Source organism: Enhydra lutris, unplaced genomic scaffold, assembly GCF_002288905.1.
Source record: "Enhydra lutris kenyoni isolate GAN:26980312 unplaced genomic scaffold, ASM228890v2 scaffoldscaffold50, whole genome shotgun sequence".
In the NCBI taxonomy this organism is placed as follows: Eukaryota; Metazoa; Chordata; class Mammalia; order Carnivora; family Mustelidae; genus Enhydra; species Enhydra lutris.
In genome coordinates, this window is record NW_019154134.1 from 7834441 (window position 1) to 7862421 (window position 27981).

Genomic DNA, 27981 nt, shown 5'->3' on the forward strand with positions numbered 1-27981 from the left:
TTCCAGATTTTTATTTCTGGAACTGTACACCAGGTATTAAAGTACAACAAATACAAAATAATGCTCAAAAAAATCAGTGTTTATGTACAAATATTAAAATCAATGCAACAATAGCAACTTCCTCTTGAACATCTGTTACTAAAACTTGTTGTGATTGTCACTAATTAATCTCATACTCACAGGGTACTTATTTCAAACTGGGACAATTGGAATCACTGGTCATCTAAGAGGAATTTTAATATCTACCTAACAATAAAACTAATAGTTTCCTCCTTTTAGTGAAAAAAATTAAGAACTTTTTAAAAAACATAGTAATGTCAATATTTTTATAAATTATTTCAATTTCCATTTGTAGACAATGTGCTTTGAAACTCTGGGCAAACAATCTCCTTGGTGGTCAGGTTTATTCATTAGTTTACATTCAAAGTTGAAATATTCACTAGAGACTTTGGTTAAATTAAATAGTATCACTATGCTCTATTAGATCTGAAGTTCTCAAATATTTATGACCCTCAATTTTAAAAATTAAAAAGGAAACAATTGCACAATTCTTTGACCTAATTGTACACACTTTAGTATTGTTTAAACAGTATTCTACATCCTTCAAGTAAATTCAGCAGTTGACCATGACAAGAGGAAAACTAAACATTTAAAAAGCTAGCATGGAAAAGATGAAGTACGACTAACAAAAGTAAAGTATTGCTATAATCACAGCACCAGTTACACTTCTAAATGAATCCAGGTCCTCTTCAAATTCCCTGTACATAAAAGATACATCAGCCAACAATGCAACAGCTCACCATGGATTTTTGGTTTGTTCATAAGAAAATAATGTGGCAAAAGGAAAAAAAGAATTTATCACAGTTTGTTATAAGAATTGTGCTTAACACTTGATAATAAAGGCATTATTGTTTCTTCATAAAATCGCAAATCAGTAATTTTCATGCTCTCAAACGCAATTCTTCTAATAAACAGTAACAAATTCTCTGTTAAAATGCTTAACTGGAGGGGGAAAAAAACCAGTAAACCCAGCGTTCAAAAGAAAATTCAATAAATAGCTATTTTACATGGATAAAGTCATAGTGGTACAATTTATGAATGTCACATCAAGCATGCACAAAAATGGTATTATACATGGCGGAAGCAGTCAGAAAATATTGAATTAGATCTAAAAAGATATGAAGAATTTACATATATATATACAAAAATCTTGCAAATTATTGCCTCATTTTAACAAGGAATTAAAAGTAAACGTTACCAGCTAGTTAGCGCTCTCTAAGAGGCTAAAATCAGATTGACATTTAAAAATCTATTAAACTAGCTGGAATTTATTTTTCTCTCATATCATTTACTGGATTTTGGTCAAAAATCTTTATTTAAATAACTAAAGTGTCCATTCAACTTGCTGATAATCAAAACTTTAGATAAGAAACACTGTTTCCATCTTATATCAAGATCCCAGCAATGCATAGATAAACTGAATATGTTACTGCATCAGCTACTGAGAATGGGCATGTTCATTTAAGTGCAACTGGTATTAGCATTCAGTCATCTTTGTGTAAATTACTTTATACAAACCAGCCACTGTAAACCCAGAGTAAAAATCAAAGTTAAAACAATGGAAGATTATGGCCAGTATCTTACTAAATTATAAAAGGTATACTGATTTTCAACAGAAGAAATAAGGTTCAAAGTTTAGCACAACACCACAGCAATAAGAAGCTGATAACTTGGATAAAAATATCTGAAAGCAACACAGAGCCCAGGCTACCCATTATTTACTGTGTGCATACAGGAATGCTAGACTTTAGATGTATAAATTAGAGACTGATTTTAAGTTATTAATTTAACTACTTTTGTCCACTGTGCTAAACTAAATTTTATAGTAAATATGCTACTGCGTAAACACTTCAAAGCAATCTTCATTAAAATGCTGCAAAGAAAAATAAGAATACACATCATCCAAAACTAAGGATGTCATTGCAGTTCACAGTTTGTATAATAAATACCCTCCCTTTACATCACTACTAAGGTCACTACAACCTATCTACTCCTCAGCACAACCTTGAAGCGACTTACTCTTACAAATATGAGCAATGCAGCCAAACATTTCAGGTTTTTGCAAAGCAAGACAACTAGTAGAATTTGGAAATTAAGACGGTGCGCAAAAAAAAAAAAAAAAAGCAAAATTCTGTCTTAAACTGAACTATAAAAGCAAAGCTTATTACACCCTAATACTGTATTACATACACATTGTTTGAATTCACCTTGTAACTTAGAGATGCATATCTATAGAGCAAAAATGGCCAAAGTTTAGGACAATGGCTTCTCATTCACAATGTCTGCAATAAAAATAAAACAGTCTGAGATGCATCTGAACATCTATCACTTTTGAAACTTAAAGTGGTAAAGTACCATGCTATTGCAGATAGAAACTCACATTTTTCTCACCAACTGTTCAAGCTAAACAAAAAAGTTTAAATATACTTCAAGGTTCTACTGCATTAAGTGTAAAATCTAGAAGTCCCTCCAAAATATTAACACTTTGAACTGCAGTGCTACAAACAACTTAAGAAGTGTCCCAAAACGTAAACCATTGAGTGGCAACATCCTAGACTTTGTAGACTATGTCCTGCAATTCAGTTGCCTCAGGATAAACTAATTATCAATGACCAGTAAGATTTTTACAATTATAATCTTGACAATGGTGGACAAAACCCCATCTGAATACCACATCTTTAAATGCCAAATTTTTAGCCAATAAATGAAGGTACACAGAACTCTTCCCACAGTAAAATGACTGATTCTGTGTAAGGTAGCCCTGGTCTAGAATTTTGAAACAGGATCCAAGCAAGCGTCTTCATAATTTGCACGCAGTTCCTCGTGCTGGCTTCCATAAAGATGGACTTGCTGTTTTGTAAACTGAAGTGCTCTAGTTGAATAACATGAGAGAAGTTTCCATTTTAAAAAAATCCTTGCATGTTTGTGCAGTTTAAAGAAACCTACCCCTGCTTTTATTTAATTAAGAAAATAAAACCAAAAAATGCTACATTGAGCAGGGATTGGGATCGGTACCTGTAAACATTGTTATTCCACTGCATCCATTATGGCAAAAGGAATTTACACGAAAAGAAGCCACTCCATTCAGTTCAGAACATCTGTGCTGGTTTTGAGCTGGTGGCCTCTGTCTACAGGTTTTAAAACTGGGAGTGAGGGCAGTGGGGAACTGAAAAGAATAGAAAAAGAAGGGAGTGGAGAAGAGGTACTGGGGGATGAGGAAGAGATAAGCAGAGCTTAAAGCTGCACCACAGAGTTCAATCTTAGTTCCCAACTCTGCTGATCATAGTTCATTTCCACATTTATGGATTGAAAAATGAAAATACTCTTGATAAATCAAGATATAGTTCTATACATACTGACATCACTGATGTCATACTGAAAAAGGTTCAAACTTCCAGTGAAAGACTAAGCAAACCTGATCCTTTCCTCAAGTTTACTGGTACTGCACACCCACTGTTTCTGGGCCCTTCACTCCTGTCACTCAGAGTGAAGGGCGGCATGCTGATGCAGAGCATGGGCACTGATGAAACCATTGGTCTCACTGGCAGACAGACTGCCAAAGTCAGCCACGGAGACGGCCATTTTGGCACTGGTGATGTGATGTGTGTGATTTTCAAAGTCCACACCCAAATTATTTACAGAAACCTCATTCATAAAGGATTCAGGAACAGCAATGCCCATTTTCAATCTCTTTGCTGGTCTTTCTGACTCTTCACTGCACATGTTCATGGGGTTTAGCTCCGAGTGATAAAATCCAGTCTCAAATAAATTAAAACAATCACTTTCCCCATTGCTCGGCAGGGTGAGTAACTCCTCCGTTACGACAGGCACATGATTGACTTGTCCACGGGGTGTGTTGCCCAGTGGAGGAAAGCTATCATCCAAACAATTCACATCCGTGGGGTTGCAGACCGTTGCCACACTGTTGGTCAGGGCTAAAAAAAAATGGAAAATGGTTTAAGTAAGTGGTCCCATGTCCTGAAACGAGGATGACCCAATTTTGCGCTAAGCTAACGAACACAAAAAGATGCCATTTTACCTGTCAAGTCACTGGCAGTGAAAGAGTTGAGAATGTTCAGTTGTTGATCAGGAGGAGGCTCAGGTCGATTAGAAGTTAAGGCTGAAGAATTTACTGTTGAACCTAGAGCTTCTGTTTCATCTACCAAACGATCCATATAGTCCCTGAAAAACATAACCCAGTAACTTCAAGACTGCCTATCACAGTTAAAAACAGAAGTCTCTAAAATCAACCGCATAGTACTTACGTAACTCCAGGGTGATGGTTATATCGCTTCTTTCCAAATCTTGTCTGTTGAGCGAAGTAATCATAACGTTCAGATTTCTTCCACATATAGTAGAATGCTACACATTCAGCAACTGTTCTAGTTCTCACCTAACAAAAAAAAAGTTAAAATTTTTAAATAGAAACCAATAGACCCAACCCATTTTTCAGTAACATCTTTTTTAAAGAGTTTATTTATTTATTTGACAGACAGAGCACGCAGCTGCACAAGCAGGGGGAGAACAGAGGTAGCCGGAGAAGAAGAGAGCAGAGAGCCATTGAGCAGAGAGCCCAACTTGGGCTTGATTCCAGGACCCTGGGATCATGACCCGAGTCACCCAGATGCCACACCATGCTGTGGATTTTTTTGTGGTTTTTTTTTTTTTTTTTTTTTTACAACACTATAACTTCAATCTATGGGTCTTATTTTCTATCCTCCCTATTATAAATTCTGAACATTTTACTAGTAAAATGTTGTTACATTTAAACTATTTAATAATAAGGATACCTTCAAAAGCTCAAAGTTTGTTATTTAAATCAGAATGTATTCATTTATAAAATAAATGTGTATCCAGGAATGATCTTACACGTTTCCTTAAAATCTTAAAACAATGGCAACCTTTACTTTTTCCGCACTGAACTCTCACTATGATTCTGACTGAAGCCAACAGTCCTTCCTAACCCTAAGGGGCCATGAATGATATTCACTGGCATCCATTAAATTCCAAAATAATATGCAGCTGTACTTTTCTAGGGAGAAGAGCTGCAGCATCATCAGATTATCAAAGGGTTCCATAATGCAAAAGAGACACAGAACCCTTAGGAAAGGGAGTAGCACTCAACTGCATCTGCAATTTAAGATGATCTGCTAGCTAACGGCAGGGTGTTTTCCTTCAACATGGGTTTGGTTCATAGCTCCAACAGAGTTTGGTAAAAACAACAACAACAACAATAAAAAAAAAAAAATGAGCCTTGCCAACTTGGCCCCACATCCAGACTGGGGCTGGTCAAACTATATACAGCTACAGGTATGAGTTCAGGCATACAGACAAAATTCTATATCCTTATCTAATAAGCACTTTCTCTATTACCTAATCAGCATCAAATGAAGAAGTTTCAGAGTCTCTATCCTGATTAGTGAGCATGATATAATAAGTTTATAACATAAGGAACAAGCTTTTTAAGCGAAGAAATAAAGTACATATTTCAATAAACATCATTCACTTTAAGTTTCTGTAGTGAACATAGGCTTTCTGGGGACAGAGACCTTTCCTGTCTTACTCACTGATGTATCTCTAGCAATTAAAATGCCTGGTAAATGGCAGAACTTAATTATTTATGGAATGAATGGACAGATTTCACTAGTCATTGAAAAACTTGTGTTTTATTTTGACTTAAACAACCAAGACTTCTTGAAAAAAAATTTTAAGATTTTATTTATTTATTTGACAGACAGAGATCACAAGTAGGCAGAGAGGCAGGCAGAGAGAGAGGAGGAAGCAGGCTCCCTGCTGAGCAGAGAGGCCGATGCAGGGCTCAATGCCAGGACCCTGGGATCATGACCTGAGCCGAAGGCAGCGGCTTAACCCACTGAGCCACCTAGGCGCCCCCTTGAAAAACGTTTTATCTACTCAGTAAATTAAGTACTTCATCTCATCTTAAAGAAAACATTAGGTTTTCATACATACAAAAAGGCTCTCAACTATTCAACATCTTACTAGAAGGTCTAGCAAATGCAGTAAGACAAGAAAAAAATAGAAGGTATATGAGCTGAGAAGGAAGAAATAAAACTATCTCTGTTCACAGATGACATAACTGTTCCCATAGAAAATTCCAAAGAATCAGCAAAACACTCATGGAACTAATAAATGATTGTAGCTAGGATGCAGAATACAAGGTTAAGATCCAAAAATCAACTGCTTGCCAATATACCAACAATAAACAACCAATATGTGAAATTTAAAAATACAATAGCATTTACATTAGCACCCCAAAAATGAAATAGCTTAGGTATACATCTAACAAACTGCATGCAAGATATTATGTGAGGAAAACTATAAAACCATGATTAAAGAAATCAGAGATCTAATTAAATGGAAAGATATTCCACATCCATGGGTAGGAAGACTCATGATTGTTAAGATGTCAGTTCTTCCCAACTTGACCTATAGATTCTGGACAATCCCAACCAAACCCCAGGAAGTTATGGAGTAAATACTGACAAACTAACTCTAAAGTTTATGTGGAAAGGCAAAAAAAAAAAAACAAAACAACAACAACAACAAAAAACAAACCAGAGTGGCCAACACAATATTGAAAGAGAAAAACAAAGTTGGGGAATGACAACTTCAAGACTTACTACTATAAAGTTACAGTAATCAAGACAGCGTGTTACCGGGGGGGGGAGGAGGGGGGGGAATACAAATTAACACAAGAGAATGGAGAGCCCAGAAATAGACCCAAAGAAATACAGTCAACTAACTTTAACAAAGAGTAAGGCAATGCAATGAAGGATAGTCTTCTAAGCAAACGGTGTTAGAACAACTGGACATCCACATGTCAAAACAAAACAAAACAACATGAAAGAAAGAAAGAAAGAAAAGATAAGAAAGAAACTAGACACAGATCTTAACAATTTTCACAAAAATAAACTAAAAATGGAATACAGACATAAATGTGAAACACTAAACTATAAAGCTCCTAGAAGATAACATAAAAGCTAGATGACCTTCGGGATAACAATGAGTTTTTAGATGTAATACTAAAAGCATGATCTGTAAAAGAAAATCTGATTAGTTGAAATTCACTAAAATTAAAACCTTCTATTTGCAAAAGACACTGTTAGAGGAGAATGAAAAAGACAGCCATATACAGGGAAAAAATAATTGCAAAACACATATGTGATAAAGGACTATTATCCAGGGGCACCTGGGTGGCTCAGTGGGTTAAAGCCTCTGCCGTCAGCTCAGGTCATGATCTCAGGGTCCTGGGATCGAGCCCCACATTGGGCTCTCTGCTTGGCAGAAGCCTGCTTCCCCCTCTCTCTGCCTGCCTCTCTGCCTACTTGTGATCCTCTCTCTGTGTGTCAAATAAATAAAGAAAATCTTAAAAAAAAAAAGGACTATTATCCAAAATATCCAAAAAGAGCACTTAAAACTTTACAATAAGGAAACAAACCACTCAATTAAAAAATGGGCTAAAGGCCTTAATAGACACTTCACAAAGAAGAGACACAGATGGCAAATAAGCAAATGAGAAGATACTCCACATCTTATGTCATCAAAGAAATGCAAATGAAAACAAGACACATTACACACCTATTATAATGGCCAATATCTAAAACCCTGACAACATCAAATGCTGGAAGGATGTGGAGCAAGAGGAACGCTCAGTGCTGGTGGGAATACAAAATGGTAAAGCCACTTTAGCAGACATTTTAAAGATTTTCTATGTTTCTAACCAAACATAATCTTACCATGGAATCCAGCAATCCCACTCACTAGCATTTAGCTAAAGCAGTTGAAAACTTAAGTAACATGCAAAAACCTTCACACCAGATGTTTATAGCAGCATATAACTATCAAAACTTGAATGGGACCATGATGCGCCTCAAGGTGAATGGATAAACTGGTATATCCATACAATGGAATAAAAAGAAATGTGATAAGAAGAAATGCACTATCAAGTCATGACAAGACATGAAGAAACCCTTAAATGCATATTACTAAGTCAAAGAAGCCAATCTGAAAAGGCTACATACTATATGATTCCAACCATATGACACTCTGAAATGGTATAGTATAGAGAGAGTAAAAAGCCAGATGCTGGGGTAGGAGTGGAGGAAGGAAGAGAGGAATAGATTGGAATTGGTTGTAGTACAAGGGATTTTAGGACAGTGAAACCATTCTGTATGATACATAATGGTGGATATCAATATATATGTAATGGCACAAGTCATTACATACCTATCAGAACCATATAACACAAAAAGTGAACCAGTATGTAAACCATGGACTTCAGTTAATAATAATACACCAATATTGGTTCATTAATTGTAACAAATGTATCACACTAATGTAAGATATTAATAATAGTGGAAGCTGTGTTTGTGGGGATAAAGGGACATATGGGAATCCTGTGTACTTTCTGATCAATTTTTCTATAAACCAAAAACTGCTCTAAAAAATAAAGTCTATTATAATGAAAAGAAAAAGGAATAAAATATTGACCTACCCACCCACTTCAAATCTTATGTTCCTTTAGGATGTAGAGTGATAATAACAAATAAACCATACTTTAATGAAACTTAATTATTCCAGACTACTGGGATATATACATGCACACACACTTTTTAAAAAAATGACTTTATTTTTTAGAGCAGTTTTAGGTTCACAGCTGACATGAGCAGAAAGTACAGAGTTACCATAACCATCTTCTACTCCCAAACACACAGAGCTTCCTCCACTATCAATTTCCCACCACAGTGGTACATGTTACAATTAATGACTCTACACCAGCACATCTTTATTACCCGAAGTCCATCATTTACATTAGGGTTCACTCAGGTACTAAACATTATATAGTTACTGACAAATATATGGTGACATATATCCACCATTAGAGTATCATACAAAATAGTTCCACTACCCTAAAAATCCTCTGTACTGTGTCTATTCATCACTCCCTCTATGATAAATCTTGTAACCACTGATTTACTGTCTCCCCAGTTTTGCCTTTTCCAGAATGTCATATAGTTGAAATCATACTGTAATATAGCCTTTACAGATTGGCTTCTTTGACTTAATAATATGCATTTAAAGGTTCCCCCAAGGTTTTTTTGGTGTCTTGATAGCTCATTTCTTTTAGAATTGAATAATATGCCATTGTCTGGATGTGTCACAATGTATTTATCCATCCACCTCAAAGGACATCTTACTTGTCTCCAAGTTCTAACCATTATGATTAAATGTGCTATTAACATTTTGTGTGGATATAAGTTTTCAACTCTTCTGTGTAAATGCTAATGAGTGTAACTGCTGGATCATATGGTAAGAGTATGGTTAGCTTTGTAAGAAACCGCCAAACTGTCTTTTTGAAAGGGGCCATACTATTTTGCATTCCCATCAGCAATGAATGAGAATTCCTGTTGCTCCACATCCTTGCCAGCATTTGACGTTATTAAAATATTTATAGTTGGTTTTAGTTAACCAATGTTTCTTCTTTCAGCAACTACAGTTCTGGCTGCTAAAGAGAAACATTTTTGAGGCCACAAACTTCTGAAGAGCTTAGAAAGAAATCAAAGTCAAGGCAAACAGAAGAAGAGTAAGACTATGTAGAAAATATAGTCAATCCATTCTCCTTGAGTAGAGTGTAACAACTACGTATGTCAAAAGATAGGTGAGTCCTCTATCAGCCACCCTGCGTGAAAGCCAATCCCAGTCATGTGTAGAGCAACATAAGAAATGCTAACGGCAGGAAAGCATTAACAAACTCTTCCTTTTTTTTTCCTACCCAAGTGACTTAAAACTTACATGCTTTTATTCATTGTCTATACTAACCGATCTATACTAATTTGCCTAACTTACCTTATTCTTCTGTATAAGATGAAAATCTTTTCCAAAAAGCATGAGTGCATGTTCAAAGCTCCGGCATTCTTCTTCTGTCCATGCGGTCATTCCTTCTAAAGGGATTTAGAGAGAAACTTTATTGGCTTCAGAGCTCTTTTACATGAATTGCTAGTTTACACTTTCAGTATGTTTCCCCTATAAAAGGCCATTAACTAACTATCCCTCTCTCTCTCTCACATGTACACATACACACAGTTCTGTATGCAGACGATAACAGTTAGGATTACCAAAAGTATGCACAATACAAATCTTATTTAAAAATCAACAATGCCAAAATATAAACAATGGGTTCTTTTTCTCTACATGGGAAGATAAGAATATAATGTTTTTCTATCATTTATGCTGTTTTTTTTTATTTTTTTAAACAATGAGCATGTATTTTTTCAAATTAAAAAAAGTTATCTCCTTTATGGGGAAAAAAAAGCGCCTTATTTTGGCTATTATATCAAAACGATAGTGCTTTTAATTAAAGGCCATAAGTAACCAATACATATTTATTTAAAGTCAGTTTGCAGAGTGCTACACTCTGGAAACCCAATGGGAATATGAAACAGCCCATACTCTCAAAAGACTAAATCCCATACAACTGCTCAGAAGATGCTAATATGAGTGACCTCAAATCTGTTTGGGGCAGAGGAAACTTGAAGTTCTTCACTTGAAGACACTGGGGACCAGGTCCTCCCTAAGAGTAGTCCACCATAAAGATAAAACATAGTTTGAACTAAAGAAAAAAACCAGTATTTAGTTTTTGAGATTAGGAAAGCTTAAAAATAATTTTCTCAAAAAAGCAACTTCTACAAGAAAACATTTCTACAGACTATCTCAACCTACAAGTTTAAATGTACTGTTTTCAGCTTTTCTATTCTTCCTAATCATTTATATAATATTACTGATTATTATTTCACTCTATATCTACTTAATGAAAGCTACGGTGCATGCAATTATTTATACAGTGACAAAACTACTGAAATTAAAGGTAACCATTTTCCCTGACACACACAAAACAAAGCCTAAGTACTGTAAAAATTTTATTACATGATTACTAAAAATACCTTCTTTGTAATAAATTCTATGGAATATATTATAATACATTTTTTTATCTTTAATCTCCTTTTCATTTCCTGTTTGGTTTTAAAAAAAGAAAAAACAACTTTTCTTTTCAATGAAATCATAAAATCATTCTTTTTAATTACTTTGGATATACTGTCATCTCTGGGGTCTGCTTTGTTCTGTAACTATTTCTTCAAGAAAGTGGAGGTGACAGGGGGGTAACTAATTTGTATTTGAACAATCTCTCGTACGTCTAAAAATAGAGGGCAAGAAAAGGAAAAAATTATTGGCTATGAAGATGAACAGAGATCTTACAAAAGTGTTATAGACTGCTCCATCCTTTACAATACTTTGCTTATTCTAATCCCCAAATGAGCATCCCCTATCACTTCCTTCTCTTGATCCCAAGCGTTCCTTACCTTGAGATGCCTTTCCATTGCAGCAGTACCTTTCAATTGCTTCCTTTATATTATGGTTACACTTGAGAAGTTCATATAATGCCTACAAGAGAAAGAAAAAAAAAACCTATCCAATAAAAACTATCAGAAATTCACACTTAAGAGCATTAAAACAAATAGACACAAAAAAAGGGGTCAGGGGGAGACTAGTAAGAGTCCTAACAAATACTGCCTGAAATGCTATCTAAATGCAAGACATTTAGGGGTATGTTTGCCCAAACAATTAGTCTACTTAACTATCCTGGTAATGGACTCTTGTATCCCAGGAGTTCGTTCATTTTCACTCTACCCCTCAGAAGTCACCTGCCAGTATCATTTATTATTTATTTTTTTTAATTGCCAGGCCATCTGAGCTGGGCAATTTCCCTATGTTAGATGATTCTTTTCTAGTTCGGAAAAATTAGAATTATGGTCTTATTTCTTGACACCACCTACTCCCTGCCTTTTAGAGCATTAATAAGAGGGAAGAGCAGCAGACCTAGAAGAGAAGAGAAGGATGGGTACTTGAGTGACTGGGGTTTATAATGGTCTCATGGTCTACTATGAAGGGTGTCATTTTTCTTAAAATTAGAATTTCTTCTCATTAAATCTGTTTGGAATTACAAATACACGAAATAGCAGCAGACAGAACTTAAATGAAAGTTGAATAATAATCCACCTTCCCAAATAATTTCCAAGAAAGGCAAAGAGGGCTCAATATTAGTAAATCTATTAATACATCAAAAGGTTAATAATCAGAACATAATCATTAAAAAACAATCCAGCTGCTAAAAAAAGCATCTGATAAATTAGTATCCATTTCTAATTTTATAAAAGACAAAAACCATTATAAGTAGATGGTTACTACCTTAGTATAATAAAGACAGCCTCTATCAAACCAAGCACTGGTTATTATTCTTAATGTAAAAACCTTAGATATATGAATTTCCATCAAAAGAAGGCCTCAAATCACTATCACTACCAAAAGTCTCTAAGAGGAGCATTATGGCTAATGCCGTTAGCAGTTATGGCTAAGACAATTAACAGGAAAAAGAGATATAATAAATGGTTAAGGAAGGAACCAATATATAATTCAATAATGACTTTAAGACTAGAAAGCCTGATAAAAACTGAAAATTAGTTTTACTTGAGAAAAAATACATTCTGAAAAAACTGATTATTTCTCTATATTTACAATATATAATTATAATAGCGTTCCTATTAACAAAAGTATTAAATGGACATAAATATTTAAGATATTGTCAAATTAAGTTAATTAGATCTATAGGATACCCAAACACAAACATTTGAGTGATTAAAAAAAGGTAAAATTAATGGAGAGTCAGACCATGTTCTTGAACTGGAAGGTTTAGTGTTTTAAAGGTATTAATTCTTCCAAAATTAAATTATAGTTTAATAGACTATCAATACAAAAACCCAGGGGGGTTTCTTTTTGACAGCTGCAAAGCTACTCTGAAATTTAGCTACAACAACTTCTGTATGTTACTTGGAAATTCAAGTCTGAGTCCAACTATCTCTGGATATTCATTTCAGTTAGGACTATTGAGGCTAAAGATACAGAGTGAAATGTATACAAGAGGGGCAAAATGATGTCAGACGGCAATACCAGGGGCATTCCAAAAAAAAAAAAAGACCCTTACTAGGCAATAGTCCCAGTCCCATCCCACATACAATCAAGAGTATCCTGCAACTATAGGTACACAGGACCTAACAAATGCTCCTAAAGCATATTTATACAATCTTAATAGGTAATACTTTTCAACATTTCCTGAACAGAATTCAAGAATAATCCAAAAAATACCTTTATTATAAAATCTAAGGTCCAACCATAGAGAATGTTTAAATAAGTTATATTATAGCTACAGGATGGAAGAATATACAGTCATCAGGAAGAGATAATAAAGAATTCTCAATGGCAAGGAAAGTAAGTGATTCAAATTAAGATATGCACATACACACAGAAGAAAGGACCAGAAGAGAAAATGTGAAACAGTATGGAGCGGTTATCACTAGGTCGTGGGACTTTTTCTTAACCAGCGTTTTCCAAGTTTTAAAAATCTATAGCGAAAAGAGATATCCAGTTCACATGTAAGAAATACTTGAATCATATATAAGAAAGTCAAGAAGGTGGTGTAGTCGGTCAAGCATCTGACTCCTGATTTCAGCTCAGGTCATGATCTTAGGCTTGTAAGATTGAGCCCCACATCCGCTCCAGGCTGGGAGAGAAGCCTGCTTAAAATTCTCTGACCTCCACCCCTGTCCCCCTTCTTTAAAAAAAAAAAAAAGAAAGAAAGAAAGAAAAAGAAAAGAAAACCAAGAAGAGATTAATTAGCTGCTGTTTCAACAGAAGTGGAAGTATACCTGTTCATTGTCCCTTGTGTGCGTTCCTGCAGATATCCTATCCATTATTTTTTCATTTCCAGTTCTTAATGAGGTCTCAACAAGGTACTCCTTAACTTTGCTCTCCAAAACCACACCAGGACGCCAAAGTAACTGGTCTTCATTTTCATACACTAACAAAGAACATTCCATTAACACATTAAAAATAGTGAACATACTCCTAGATGTATATTAATTGTCCTTCCTCTTCTTTGATAGGTTACACACTACACACAACTAACTTTGAGGACAGCAGCAATTTGTCTCACAAGGTGACTCTTTAATTGGTAAAGGTATAAAAAAAATTTTTTTAACTTTATTGAGGGCTGAGTGTTTCAATGCCTAGAGCAAGTAGCTTTCTCGCTGATAGGATTCACTATCCAATCAGAAGGCATTCTATGCCTAGTGAAATCTAATGTAAAACTCAGAAGGGTGTTTTATATTCTCCTAATGAGGGGGGAAAAATAACCTGTATAAATTCTGTAATAGCCTCACTAGAGTTTTTCTTCAACTCTATGCCTCTATGATGTGAATACAGGTTAAAAACTGCAAACAAATAAAACAAACAAAAATAAATAAAAACCAAAATATCTGCCAAAAATGAAATACCTAAGAAAGGTAGCTTTTTACTTTACTAATTTCCTCCCAAAGAGTGAATTTTACTTAAAGGAGAATACACATCAATCAAAAATGGAAAAGAATGATTACAACTAAGAGAACTAAACTTTCCAAAATCTCTTAAAGAGATTGATCTATTAATAACCAGAATGTCACTAAAACAAGGTGTATATTCTATTAATGCACATATTGCCACCATACTTAAAGCTTCTACTTCACACAATAAAGTAACACAGATGGCACAAATATTTATCCCATTGCTTCAAGTGCAATGCACTTTTCAAGTGTATGGTAAGTACTAAATATAGCTAATAAAATGATTTACTGAGAGCTCACTATGTACCATGGACCAGGATAAGTGCTTTATATTCAGAACCATGCGAGGCAGGCATTATCGCTCCCGGTGAGCAGGAAAGTTAAAAACAAAATATGCCTATGAACCAGTAAGACTGACTTTTGATGTACATTCCTTTCCTCTTTGTTGAAACTGAAATAGGTAAAGCAGTTTGGGTTTATTCCCTCCAAGGATAGAGAAGGTATACCTTCCCTTCTGAATGTGTACAACTGAGAGATGACTACTTCCGTTACATTTAATCTAAGAACTGACAGTGGCTGAGCATGTTCTTGACTTCAAGGGTGTGTGTCATTTGGGTGGGGGAATGGAGAGGCTGGGCCATCTCAAGATCAACTACTGTTTTTGCTTCCCTGAGACAACAGCATTTTGAGAGCAATTTAGAAAAACGTTGTTGCTGAAGCTGCCAATGCTAACAAACTTAGGGGAGCCCGTCTTCCCTTCCTTTAAATGGAGGATGACCTAACAGAGCAAAAGGAAAAAGAAAAACTCAGGAAGAGTTATGTCGCTGTGCTGCTCTGGCCCCATGATGTCACAGGGACAAACTGACTCCTTAAGGAAAGTCAGATGTGCACGGTCAAATCTCCAGGCTTCCCAAGTTCAGCTAGGGAAATGTACCTGTATTTTTATTTTCCACCATATTTTCAGAACCAACTATAACTGGGATCTACCAAAAATGTGAAGAAAAACCAATTACACTTAAGTAGGGGTGTACAAAAAAAGAAACAGAATTGTGTTCTATCACCTTCTCTTTCAGGGCTCATACAGGAGAATTTCTTCTAGAGTCTTTATCCATCAAGAGTTTTCTTTGCAAGACCATTTTATCTCTAATGTGCTCATTATCTCAGGTTATAAGATTCTACCCACTTCTACTAGAGTGGGATGTAAATCAAACAGATGCACCTGCAGAGGCATTCCATGACTTTACGGTGCCTTAGCATACCCGTAGGGCTAAGAAGCACTGTATAGAGACAGAAGTGGTTCTCTTAGTCTGTTAATTTTGATATATTATTCCTGAGTCAGGCCTAAACTTTCACTGATTCCAAATCTATCTTTACACTGCCAAGGCTGAAGGCACCTCGGTTGCTCAGTTGGTTAAGCATCTGCCTTTGGCTCCAGTCATGATCCTGGGATTGAGCCCCACAATGGCCTCCTGTCTCGGTGGGGAGTCTGCTTCTCCCTCTCCCTCTGCAGTTCCCCCTGCTTGCACATTCTCTCTTTCTCTAATAAATAAATAAAATCTTCCCAAAAAATTGATGTATACTCCCTAGGTTGATATATAATCAAATAAACAAACATATTTAGGGATAGCTTGGCCTACCAAATAGTATCAAAATCAAAACCAAAAATCTTACCTTTCTCATCACCATCATACTCTCCAAGATAAGGGGGAATCTCTGCCTGATACTGTAAACCAATCATTATTTCCTATAAGAAAATTCAGAAGTAAAAACAACTTATAAAAATACACTGAAAAACCAGTTCCAACTCATTGAGTTACTACAAGTTGAAAGAACTTTCATCTCGCAATAGCAAAATTATCTTAAGTTACTTCAGAAATGTTTTTAAAAGCTACTTTAGTCCAAACTATCCACTAAGTTATTATGATGGTAACTCAACTTACTTTCCTCAAATCTTCAGGTGAGTTACCACTGTCTGTTTCAACATCTTCAACTTCTGATTCCTTATCTCCATCACATGTAGTATTTGCTAAAAAGAAAAAAAAAAAAATTAAATTTTAAAAAGGTTTTTATTGCCTGTTTTTGCAGCACATGTCCCTGGCACATGGTATTTTATAAAAAATCTGTTGAATGAATGAGATCAGCACAAATATACCCAACTTATTGTACTATTTACATTTTAACACTAGTCAAAACAAGACACTGAAAATACTAAGAAAGTGTATAGTATCCTTAAGATTTTTTTGGTCTACTGTCAAAAGTTTCCGAAGGCAAAGAAAAACCACTATGTTCACCTTTAAAAAAAACAGAAAGCACTAGAGTTCTTTTATGCTAACCCAGAATGGGACACAAAGAGGTGCATATTAAGTCCATCAAAACTGTTTTTGCACACATACACCTGTACATGTATTTGCATTTATTTGTTAAGTGAATAGTTCTTCTAGGATCAAAATACCTAAAAAAATAAGCAAGACTGTAGGTAAGAAATTTTTTCACTTCAAAGATGTTTTAAATATTACTGATATACATTAAGGGGTAAGACCAAGAACTAAAAAGAAGAAAAAAGAATTAAATAAATCACTAAAAAGATAAAAAATACTTATTGAGCATCTGATGATTTTCAAAACCAGGAGAGTAAAGGGCCTTTTAAAACAAGTCCAAAAAATGTCCATAAAATTTCATGGTTGAAGAACTAAGATCGGTTACCATAGCAACAGATGAATCTTGGGAAAGAAAATAGACAGCTTTGCAAAACTAACCAAATGTTTTAGGTTTTAAAACAACATGTTAGCTCAACTCTACCCCAATAAAAAGTTACAATCGTATTTGGATTGTAATAGAATTATATTTCCATTAAGTAAAACACTTAGAATATTTTGACGAACTCTTTTGTTGTTTTATGTCTGACCAACTAGTGAATGCCATAAAACATACTTGAGCCAGAGCATCGGTGTTACTATTAATCAGTAACAACTGAGTTTCTTACATCGTAAAGGCCTAGGGAAGAAATCGGAAGTTTCATGGGAAGTCACAGATGGTGTCAGGTCATCTGCAGAAGACTGAGTTTCCTCATCATCACCTGACAATAGGTCTTTTGCTATTTCCTCCTATAAGAATAAGAATGCAGTGCTGGAGTTAGAAATTACTACATCTCATAAAAAATTTTTTTTCATTTAAAAAAAGAAATTATACTTCATCAACTTCATATTATTTATAAATATATTATGTATTATGATACAATTAAAAACTTGTTGAAAGCCCCTTAGTTTTGAGAAAAGTAAATCTGAAATGCTCCTATAATTTACTTCATGTATATAAATACTTAATAACACTTGGTATTTAACTACATATAATATTTATTAACTATATTATTATAGACTTAAACAATCTGCCTAACTCACGGAGGAGCAGAAAGCTTATCCGAACCTGCAGGCTAATTTTTAGTGAATTTACAACAAAAATAATCTTTTTTTTCTTAAGATGTTATTTATTTATTTGATAGAGACACAACGAGAGAGGGAACACAAGTAGGGGGAGTGGGGAGGGAGAAGCAGGCTTCCTGCAAAGCAGGAAGCCTGGTGCAGGGCTCGATCCCAGGACCCCGGGATCATGACCTGAGCCAAAGGCAGACACTTAATGACTGAGCCACCCAGGCACCCCAAAAATCATCTTATTTCTATGTGAGTAAAAATTAAACTCACTTTCTACCAATATAAATAAATAAAACCAAAAAATTCTCCAAACTCTTATTCTCTAATAATTAAAAAAAAAAAAATCTAACCAATGAAAAACTCTGACTAGTGATATAATTTTAAAAGAAACAGGTTTGAATTAACTTTTATCTAAGGATATAGTCATCTGTGTTCTGGTACATAGTAGGCACTCAATATTTCCTGGGTGACTACAGTCATTAAGGTGTGGTACATTAATACCACATTTGACTGAAAAAGGGGAACAACAAAACTCACAGGAAGAGGTTCCAAGATGTGGATTCCTCTCCCTGTCTGAGATCTGAAAGGCAAGGAAAGCTTTCCAGAGACCATAGAAAGTTAGCAGAGACCGTGGCTGTATGAACTTTCCTCAGGAGGGACTATGCCTTCCCTGCAACCAACAATGTTACAGATATATCAACAAGACCTTGGCTGCTGTGGCTGCTGCCACTCACAGAGCCCAAGAAAACAGAACTTCTCTCCAACCATGCCACATCTAAGCCAGCTTGGTTTGAAGGCTTCTGGGAGATTTATTAATCAATGGATTCAAGAGTTCAGAAGATCAAAAACAGGGCAAAATCTAAGTTTAGATATAATACGTCAACATAGGAAAGGTAAACTTTATGGGAGAACACTCAAACATACAAAGTATTAAGATGCCATTAACACTTTTAAAGCAGTGTAATCAAAGCCAAACAATATTTAAATTAGTCACCATAATGATAAAGAGCAATGGGTCAATAAGAAATTTACATTTCAGAAATATAAAATGCTTTCAATTAAAAGGAAACTAATAAAAACACCCAATGGTAATGGATCTGGAATTTTTCTTCTTTTTTTTAAATTTTCTTTTTTTTTTTCAGTGTTCCAAAAATTCATTGTTTATGCACCACACCCAGTGCTCTATGCAATACATGCCCTCCATAATACCCACCACCAGGCTCACCCACCCCCTACCATCCCTAAGACCCTCAGTTTGTTTCTGAGAGTCCACAGTCTCTCATAGTTTGTCTCCCCCTCCAATTTCCCCCAACTCACTAAATGCCTGTACTCACTTTGTCTAGTGTCATGTCTGGTAGTTCATCAGCAAGTTCACTTGGAGAGCTATTTGCACTGGAATTTGCCACTGCTGGAATTGTAGGTTCGTAGCCATAGAATGCCAGTAAATCTTCTAGAGGCATGTTTCCTTCCTATTCAAGCCAGGACACAAACATAAGCTCAGTAGATGTCACAATACAGAAGCACAGATAAACTGTGATGCCATTAATGTTCATAAAACACATTTTCAAAAAAACAGCAGTATCATATCAAAGCCAAATTTTAGTTGTTCTTTTTGTACTATTGCTAGAAAACAGGCTCAAACACTTAGAGTATTATTAATATATTAACAAAAAACCCATTGATTAATATCTTCATTTTTATTTCCAGCAGCACTTGACTCTTTAAAAAATTCCTCAAATATTTGCTTTAGTGATCTTTTTTTTAAAGCATTCACATTAGTATAAAGATTTACCTTGAAAGAAGTCACAATCAATCAATCAATAACTTCATATAATATTCAGCTTGTTTCCTTGGACTTAACAATTGACCACTTGGTTTATTCTTCATGTTAATTAGATGATAGCTGAAGGGCAACTACTGCTAAGCAATCACTAATACTAATAATACTTATATATTACTATTCAAAATTATCCTTTTATATTACTAACACTTTATCTGTACTCTGTACAACTGTTTCAAGTTTCTCTCTTATAAACACCTAATGAAGTTAGTATCATTACCACCATGTTAGAGGTGACAAAACGGAGGCTTAGTTCTGGGTTCAAATCCCAGTGCCAGTTCACTTACTTGCAGCAATGCTTTGATAAAAGTACATACTTTGGCTGCAATGCTTCCTGTGTTATGAATACCTATGCTATGCCACATTTTGGTACACTTTTCCCCCCAAGTAATCCATCTGAAAATAAGTGGTGTATCACCTTTTCAAAAATATCTTAATTCAAATACTAAAGTGTATACAACTATTTACAATTATTCAAATACATAAATACAAAAAAATATATCTATAGATTAATCTGCTCAACATTTTAAGAGATGTTTATGCTCATCTATTAAGAAATTCATTAAGCTTGCCTATAGGTTTAGTTTTCCCTTTAAGGCAAAATGCCAAAGTCATGAAGCAAAAGCATGAAAATGCTAAAGCTGGGTATGTAAAACATGTCCTCAGCTGATCACAAAGTGAGTTGAAATGAGCCACTTGTGATTTCTAGAAACATACTGCCTGCCAGGCTCGGGGAGGTGCCCAAGAATCTGACTTTCACCTTTACAGGTCTAGAACTTGTATTTTTCACTGTGCCTGATTCAAACAGATTCATGCTAAATGAACCTAGAATAAGGTTTATAACAGAATTTGACTTTGTAAATTTGCAGTAGGAGACCTATGCCTTTCCAGTGACATACCAATCATGTCACTCGTGAAATCCTTTCAGCTTGGGATTGAAAAGGCTGTTTTAGTAGCATGGAGTCAGCAGAAATGGAGTTGGAAGGTCATCCATGCCATGGGGAAACCTCATCAATTATTCTTCTCTCAAATCAAAGAACAGAACCCCTCAAATGTGCCCAGAACCAGATTCAGTCTCTCTAACCCTGCTCCTTGCAGATTCTATGCAGCCCATTCCCTTTGGTTCATATCAGTTCTAAGAGGAGACTGCGTTCCAGCTTTTGTAAACCACCTGTCTGTAGTACTTCTTCAAAACCTCATAGTTTCTATGTCAATTTTCATGCATCATACACTAATAGTCCACCTTTCCATCAATACAGCATTTACTGGGTTCTAGGTACTATGCAGAGGTTGCTAGCTGTAGATATAGAAATTTATAGAAAATCCCTGCTCTCAATGAGTTCAGTCTTGATGGAAGAAACCGGTAAGTTAACAATTACAATACAATGTGGTGACTGCAATAATCAATTCCAGAAATGGTAGTATACATTGATAGATAAGAGAAGGGAAGAACTAAACTCTAGGAATAATGGCATGCATGGGATTAGGGAGGTGCAACATAGGGTGCAAAGACCGAGCTAAGCAACATTCGACAGATGAGAGCTATGTACTAGGGCCTTCTGGTGTGTCATAAGAAACACTGACTGAGCAGTTACTGGGTGCCAGTAAGCCACTGTGCCAAGTGCTGGTATGAAAAAGAGGTCTTGCCCTTCTACAATGCACAGTCTGGGGGACCAGGGTGGTAGGGGAAGAGGGTGGAGGGGGATAATGACAATACCCAAATACAAAACTGTCAATTATGATGAATCCAAAGGAAATAAACAGGGTCCTGAAATACAGAATAATGTAGACTGTACTTTTACAGGGTCAAAGGGAAGATAGAGAGTGCCCTTTATTCCCAGGGCAATGGGAAGTGAATGAAAACTAAAAAAAAAAAAAAAAGGGGGGGGTGAAGGGGGAGTGCCATGACTTTATTTTTTCTTAAATGTTGGGCAGTTACATAAAGAAAAGGTTGAGGAGATGGAAAGATAAGAGAAAAGCAAGGAGACCACCTAAGGGTTCCATGCTGGATTAAGGTAGTGACATAAACATGGAGAAAAGTAAATAGATGATATATATTCTAAGGTGGAATTAAATGAGTTCCTGGATGTGGGAGTGAAAACAATGTCTCTCCAGATTTCTATTTAAGCAACTCTATTTGAGTAAAAGTGGTAACTTTTATTGAGATAAAAAGGACTGAAGAAGGGGTGCCTGGGTGGCCCAGTAGGTTAAACTGAGCCTTCAGCTCAGATCATGATCCCAGAGTCCTGGGATTGAGTCCCGCATTGGGCTTCCTGCTCAGAGGGGAGCCCTTCTCCTTCTCCCTCTGCCTGCTGCTCCCCCTGCTTGTGCTCTCTCTCTCTGTCAAATAATAGAACCTTTAAAAACAAAAACAAAAACAAAACAAAACAAAACAAAGGACTGAAGGAAGGGTTTCTGAAGGAGGTAAGAGTTCTGCAGAAGACAAAAGTTAAGTTGGAGAGGACTATGAAACATCTAAGTAGAAGAGTCAAGTTGGCCAGCAGCCTAGTGTTCACAGGATCAGGCTGGGCTAGAGATATAAATCTGGCATTTGTTAGCATCTAGATGATACCTAAAGCCAAAGGTGAGAGGACAGACAGAAAAGAGAAGGGAATATTAGAAGAACTTCCAGATATATCACCCTACAAGATGATGGGCTATGTCTGGAAAATTTTAAGTACAATATACATTTTGAAAATAACATTCTAGGGGGGAGTAGAAGAATGAGAGCTTCAACTAAGGAAGGGAATTATCTGAGTGAAATTAAGAGAAAAGAATTTATTTCTTGACCTACTTGATAAAATGAATCAAAGTGACAGAGGAGTCTAAATGGATTGCCGGTTTCTGACCTGCGAAGGCTAAATACCTATAGCATTGTTATGAGACAGAAACATCAGACAAACTTGAAGGTGGACAGTGGGGTGGTAAATGATAATTCAAGGCAAAGGTGAAGCAATGGCTTGAATGAGGCCACCCAGAAAAGGCATAGAGTGAGAAGACAAAAGCTAGAACTCTGGGAAATGCCATCAATTAAAATGCGGGCAAAGAAAGAATGGCCCATAAATACAAGAGGGAGATACCAGAGAGGAGAACTAAGAGAAAGCAGAATTATATAAGCTAAGGAAGAAGCAAGTATGGAGAGACCAGAGACAGTCACTTAGGCCAAATATCAAAGAAAAATCAAGTGAAATAAAGAGAGACAGGAATTCTCTGTACCCGTCAAGCAGGAATTATTGGTGACCCTACAGCCTGTTGGGAGAAACAAAGCTGAATTGATGGAGGGGAGTAGGTACTCTGAACGGACTGAATGGAGGGAAGAAAGCATACACACTATAAAACAAGAATCACTAAAGGCAACACAGGGTTAAAAAAAAATTTCTCCCAAATTTAGGAAACATATGAGTAGGATTTTCTATACTGAAATAAAAGAATAAGTGGGAAGAACAGGCTCAGGGCGGGAGGGATGGAATTACGAGTTAGCCTAGGATGTGGCATATACTCTTGGGACAGTAGGGGGAGAATAAAGAATGAGTTTAAAAGTTAAATTTGTATGTGTGGGGTACACAGGAGATTCCAGGTAGTTACTCATGAAAACCCTACTTTCTCTATAAAGAAAAAAGTATGATCATCCATTGAGGAAGAGGGTGACTATCTTAGTGGAACTTCACCAACACATTCAAGGAATGACACTAGTTACCTAAAGGGAGCGGATGCTAAAATATAGAAATTACTTGTACTAAAACTTGTGTAGCAAAACTAGGGAAGGTGAATCCAATCTCTGAAACACTTCACAAATGAGATTTCTATTAGACCTATTAATAAAGGACTTAACCCTCTGAAGCACAAAAGTTTTTTTTTTAAATGGAATGAGTAAATCTCCATCTCTGAGATCTGTGTGGCTACATCTAACAGCTTAGAAGTTTGATCCAGCACCTCATCCCAGGTAGAAGATTTTTCTCCTTTTTCTCAGGCATTTCATTGACCCTAAACTTTAAGGGACATATTTGAGTCTCGTCATTCTTAGAAATGAACTATTTTCTAACTCAAAGGTTTTGTATCAGGAAGAACATAAAATCTAGAGGCAGAGGACTAACTGCTAACCGTTACTGTAGGCAACTCACCTAACTCCTCTCATCTACATTTCTTCATCTGTAAACAAAAAAGTATCATAATTTCCTTGATCCTATGATGCATAACCTCACATACCAGAAATCAGGATGCATCCTACTACCAATGTACACATCTCCCATAGTATTGTTCCTCCCTGCCCCCATCTATATTATTTCTACATCTGTGGTAGATTTCACAATCAACAAGGACTCTTAACCAAGGAAATAATGCTAATACTTACCTGATACACCTGATGGTGTTCCTGGATTGATCAAAAGAAATTGTCTAAGTGAAGTGTAGAATAATTTTCATATAACACCAGTCTAATATCTTAAAATGTGCATTGCAAAAACAGTATACCTATAGTTTTAAAAACTTAATTAAAAAAAAAACCACAAAACAGGAAGGATCTATACCAAAGTGTAAGTGGAAGAAAAGGTGATTTTTACTTTCTCGTTTCACAATGAATATCAAGTGAGAAATCTATAAATTATTGTAAAGAAATTCTCTAAAAGTTATAGGTGGAGACTATTAAATTAAAACCTCACAAAACAGTAACATGAATAAACTATAGTAAGACACAATGTAAACCTTATTTTATATGTTTCATAACATATATCTAGTCACAAAATGTATTCTCTATACCAAAGTTCTACTATACAAAAACTGTTTTTATCTCTTATTTTTAATACATACTGTACCAAAAATCTGTAAGCACTAAAATACAGCCATATTTATAGTCTATAAACTATCAAGTTTACAACGAATATAAAAACTTTTTGTAATTTCTAAAAACAAACATTAACATCAAGCCCCTAAGACTGTGAACAGGTAAGAATACCTAAATCAGTATTCCAATAATAAAAGATTAACAAGAGTACTTTAAATGATATAGAAATAATTTTAAATTTCTTCTATAAATGATCTTTACTCTTTATATTTGTGATTCTATCTGCTGTTTATTCAATTTCTCATTTCATTAAACATCAACAAAGAATAGAGACCACATCTACATAGTTATGCTTTACCACAGATAAGAGTTATCGTTCAGAGGAAGTGGGCAGTCACTCTTAGCAACAGCTCCTTTTGTCCATTGTTCCATGAGAGAATGATTAGGCTTCTAAGTGGAGACACAGTTCTTAGGTCTTCACTAGAATCTGTTTAAAGATCACCTGTAGTGGGGCACCTGGGTGGCTCAGTGGGTTAAGCCTCTGCCTTTGGCTCAGGTCATGATCCCAAGGTCCTGGGATCGAGCCCCACATCGGGCTCTCTGCTCAGCGGGGAGCCTTCTTCCCCCTCTCTCTGCCTGCCTCTCTGCCTAGTTGTGATCTCTCTCTCTGTCAAATAAATAAATAAAATCTTAAAAAAAAAAAAAAAAAGATAACCTATAGTTTTCTGCAATTTCCAAGAATGTCATAAAATGCCAAGAAGCAAAACTGTCCAAGTACAGAAAAGTTGAAATAAAGACCTAATTTTTCTGAATTATCAAATTCAGTGATAGACACCACTACAAAGCAAAAAATTAATTACCAGTGTTTATTTCTTTAAGATTTTTATTTATTTGACAGAGAGATAATGTTTTGGTTTTTTTTTTTAAGATTTTATTTATTTATTTGACAGAGAGAGAGAGAGATCACAAGCAGGGAGAGAGGGGGGGGGGGGGGGGGGGGGGGGGGGGGGGGGGAAGCAGGCTCCCTGCTGAGCAGAGAGCCCGATGGAGGGCTCGATCCCAGGACCCTGGGACCATGACCTGAGCCGAAGGCAGAGGCTTTAACCCACTGAGCCACCCAGGCGCCCCAACAGAGAGATAATGTTAGCTGAATTATAATTCTCAGTTATTCTAGGCTACCCATCATTAGATCTGGGAAGGAACTGCCTGAATAAAGCCAAGGCAGAGCTCAAGACTCTTGGACATCTTTTCTTATCAAAAGACAACATTTTTATCATCACCCCTGAAAGGAGCAGCAATACCCTAAGCTTTTCTTAATTATTTCCCAACCATTTTTATCTCTATATTCTCAAATCTTTTTAGCTGTAAATTTTTTTTTTTTTAATGATTAAATCTAAGAGCAATTTTCTTGGGTTAATTTGTCAAGTTGAATGAACACGTTTAGAAATTTTCAGGTCTACCAGAGCAAGCCTGGGATGTAGATCCTCAAGACTGCCTCTATTTCCCTGTATATGAACATGAAGGAAAATATGCAATAAGAATTCATCTCTGCCTTACAAAGACAGCAGAAGAGATTATATAAGAATGTGTCTTGTCCCTGTACCCCTGGGGCTAATAATACATTATATGTTTATAAAAAAATTAAAAATTTTTTTTAAAAAATTTAAAAAAAAATTGGTGATATTAAACCACCTCTTTTGATATTGATAGAATAAATAAGATATAAAAAACAGGAAAAAAAAAAAGAATGTATCTTGTCTTCTTGAAGAAAAAGAGGTATAAAAAATCAAAGGATTGGGCGCCTAGGTGGCTCAGTGGCTTAAGCCTCTGCTTGCGGCTCAGGTCATGATCTCAGGGTCCTGGGATCCGGTCCCGAATAAGGCTCTCTGCTCGGCAGGGAGCCTCCTTCCCCCCCCTTTCTCTGCCTACCTCTCTGCCTACTTGTGATCTGTCAAACAAATAAATAAAATCTTAAAAAAAAAAAACCCAAAGGATTATTATTATTTAATATCATTCCTGAAAGCTTTTGTTATTCTGAGCTGATCAGAAATGTGCAAATAAGATTAATTTATAGATAACTATAATCCTACATTTTTTCAAATGACCCCTATGGAGACCTCTCTCTATAGTCCTGGTATAAATATGTGTTTAAAATCCAGTTCGGGGGCACGTGGGTGGCTCAGTGGGTTAAAGCCTCTGCCTTCGGCTCAGGTCATGATCCCAGAGTCCTGGAATCGAGCCCCACATCGGGCTCTCTGCTCCTGAGGAGCCTGCTTCCTCCTCTCTCTCTCTCTCTGCCTGCCTCTCTGCCTACTTCTGATCTCTGTCAAATTAATAAATAAAATCTTAAAAAAAAATAAAATAAATAAAATCCAGTTCATTTCCATCTCTATTGATTTTAGGTTTAAGAAGTTACAAACTACATTTATTATTGCCAACTTTTTAAAAGATGACTGAGGGGTGGAAAATAGAACATTATTATTTTACAGTTAAAAACAGAGTAGGGGCACCTGAGTGGCTCAGGCACCCCTACTCTATTTTTTAATCAGTCATTAAGCATCAGCCCTCAGCTCAGGTCATGATCCCACAGGGTCCTGTGACCAAGCCTCACATCAGGCACTCCTCTCAATGGGAAGCCTGCCTCTCCCTCCCATTCCCCCTGCTTGTGTTCCCTCTCTCGCGGTCTCTCTCTCAAAAAATAGTAAAAAAAAAAAAAAAAAAAAAAAAATAGAGTAAAACTTTTTCTCTTTCAACATTCTTTTAGTATTCTACCAGATTACAAGTTATTTAAAGGAAGAGACTTCTCCCTGGATCTACTGCGGTGTTTAATTAAACTCAAGTGTTACCCTCAGCAGAATAATGTGGTTTAATGCACTGGGCTGGACTACAATTCAGCACCAAGTCTAGGGCCCACAGTTCTCTGTATCTCATTATGTAAGATTCTCATCTGTAAGATGACCACACGTACCTACTTCACTGTGCCTCAAATACTTAAAAATTAGATTAAGAGCTATAAAATAATTTTGAAAGATTAAGTGAAAATTTACTTATTAGGCTTTCCTTCAAAATAATGAGAAAATCAGTGACAGTCCATAAAAGATAGGTCAAAAACAAAGATGCTGATCCTGTTTTTATTTCAGGTAGATGGTAAAATAATATATAATACAATATCAAAATCTCTACTGTTAAGTTTGTCATTAAAATATGAAAGTAAAATCCTTTACCTTTTCCAAGTCTTCAATTTCAGAACTGAAGTTTTTACCCTCATCCATCATTTCCTCTTCTTCAAGAGTTCTTTCATCATCATAGTCATGGACCAACATCTCAGCAGTAGGGTCAAAATCATGATCCTCAGAAGACAAAGACCCAACTGGAATGAAACAAACTGAATCACTTTACATATTCACAACGCTACTTACAAGA

General features: G+C 35.8%; 1 protein-coding gene across 2 annotated transcripts; it reads right to left on the reverse strand.

The window, feature by feature from the left end:
- LOC111156964 (MIER family member 3) lies at positions 1 to 27928 on the reverse strand. Of its 2 annotated transcripts, none has more exons than XM_022518146.1 (11): positions 27783 to 27928; positions 19273 to 19407; positions 17494 to 17614; positions 16451 to 16536; positions 16182 to 16254; positions 13839 to 13990; positions 11439 to 11520; positions 9928 to 10019; positions 4326 to 4453; positions 4100 to 4242; positions 1 to 3995 (listed from the first exon to the last, which is right to left on the reverse strand). In XM_022518146.1, exons 1-11 carry the CDS (start codon positions 27879 to 27881, stop codon positions 3538 to 3540), a joined length of 1569 nt encoding a protein of 522 aa, XP_022373854.1. In that variant the 5' UTR covers positions 27882 to 27928; the 3' UTR covers positions 1 to 3537. The 2 variants fall into 2 exon arrangements, with proteins under 2 accessions (XP_022373854.1, XP_022373853.1); XM_022518145.1 differs by having other exon boundaries at positions 9928 to 10022.
- Between the last annotated feature and the right edge of the window lie 53 nt (positions 27929 to 27981).

Coding starts and splice junctions, on each gene's coding strand:
- LOC111156964 (XM_022518145.1), bottom strand. CDS start 27,881: ATGTTGGTCCATGACTATGATGATGAAAGAACTCTTGAAGAAGAGGAA. Junction 11,521..13,838: donor ACACAAGGGACAATGAACAG/GTATACTTCCAC, acceptor TTTCTCTTGTAG/GCATTATATGAACTTCTCAA. Junction 4,243..4,325: donor AACCATCACCCTGGAGTTAC/GTAAGTACTATG, acceptor TATGTTTTTCAG/GGACTATATGGATCGTTTGG.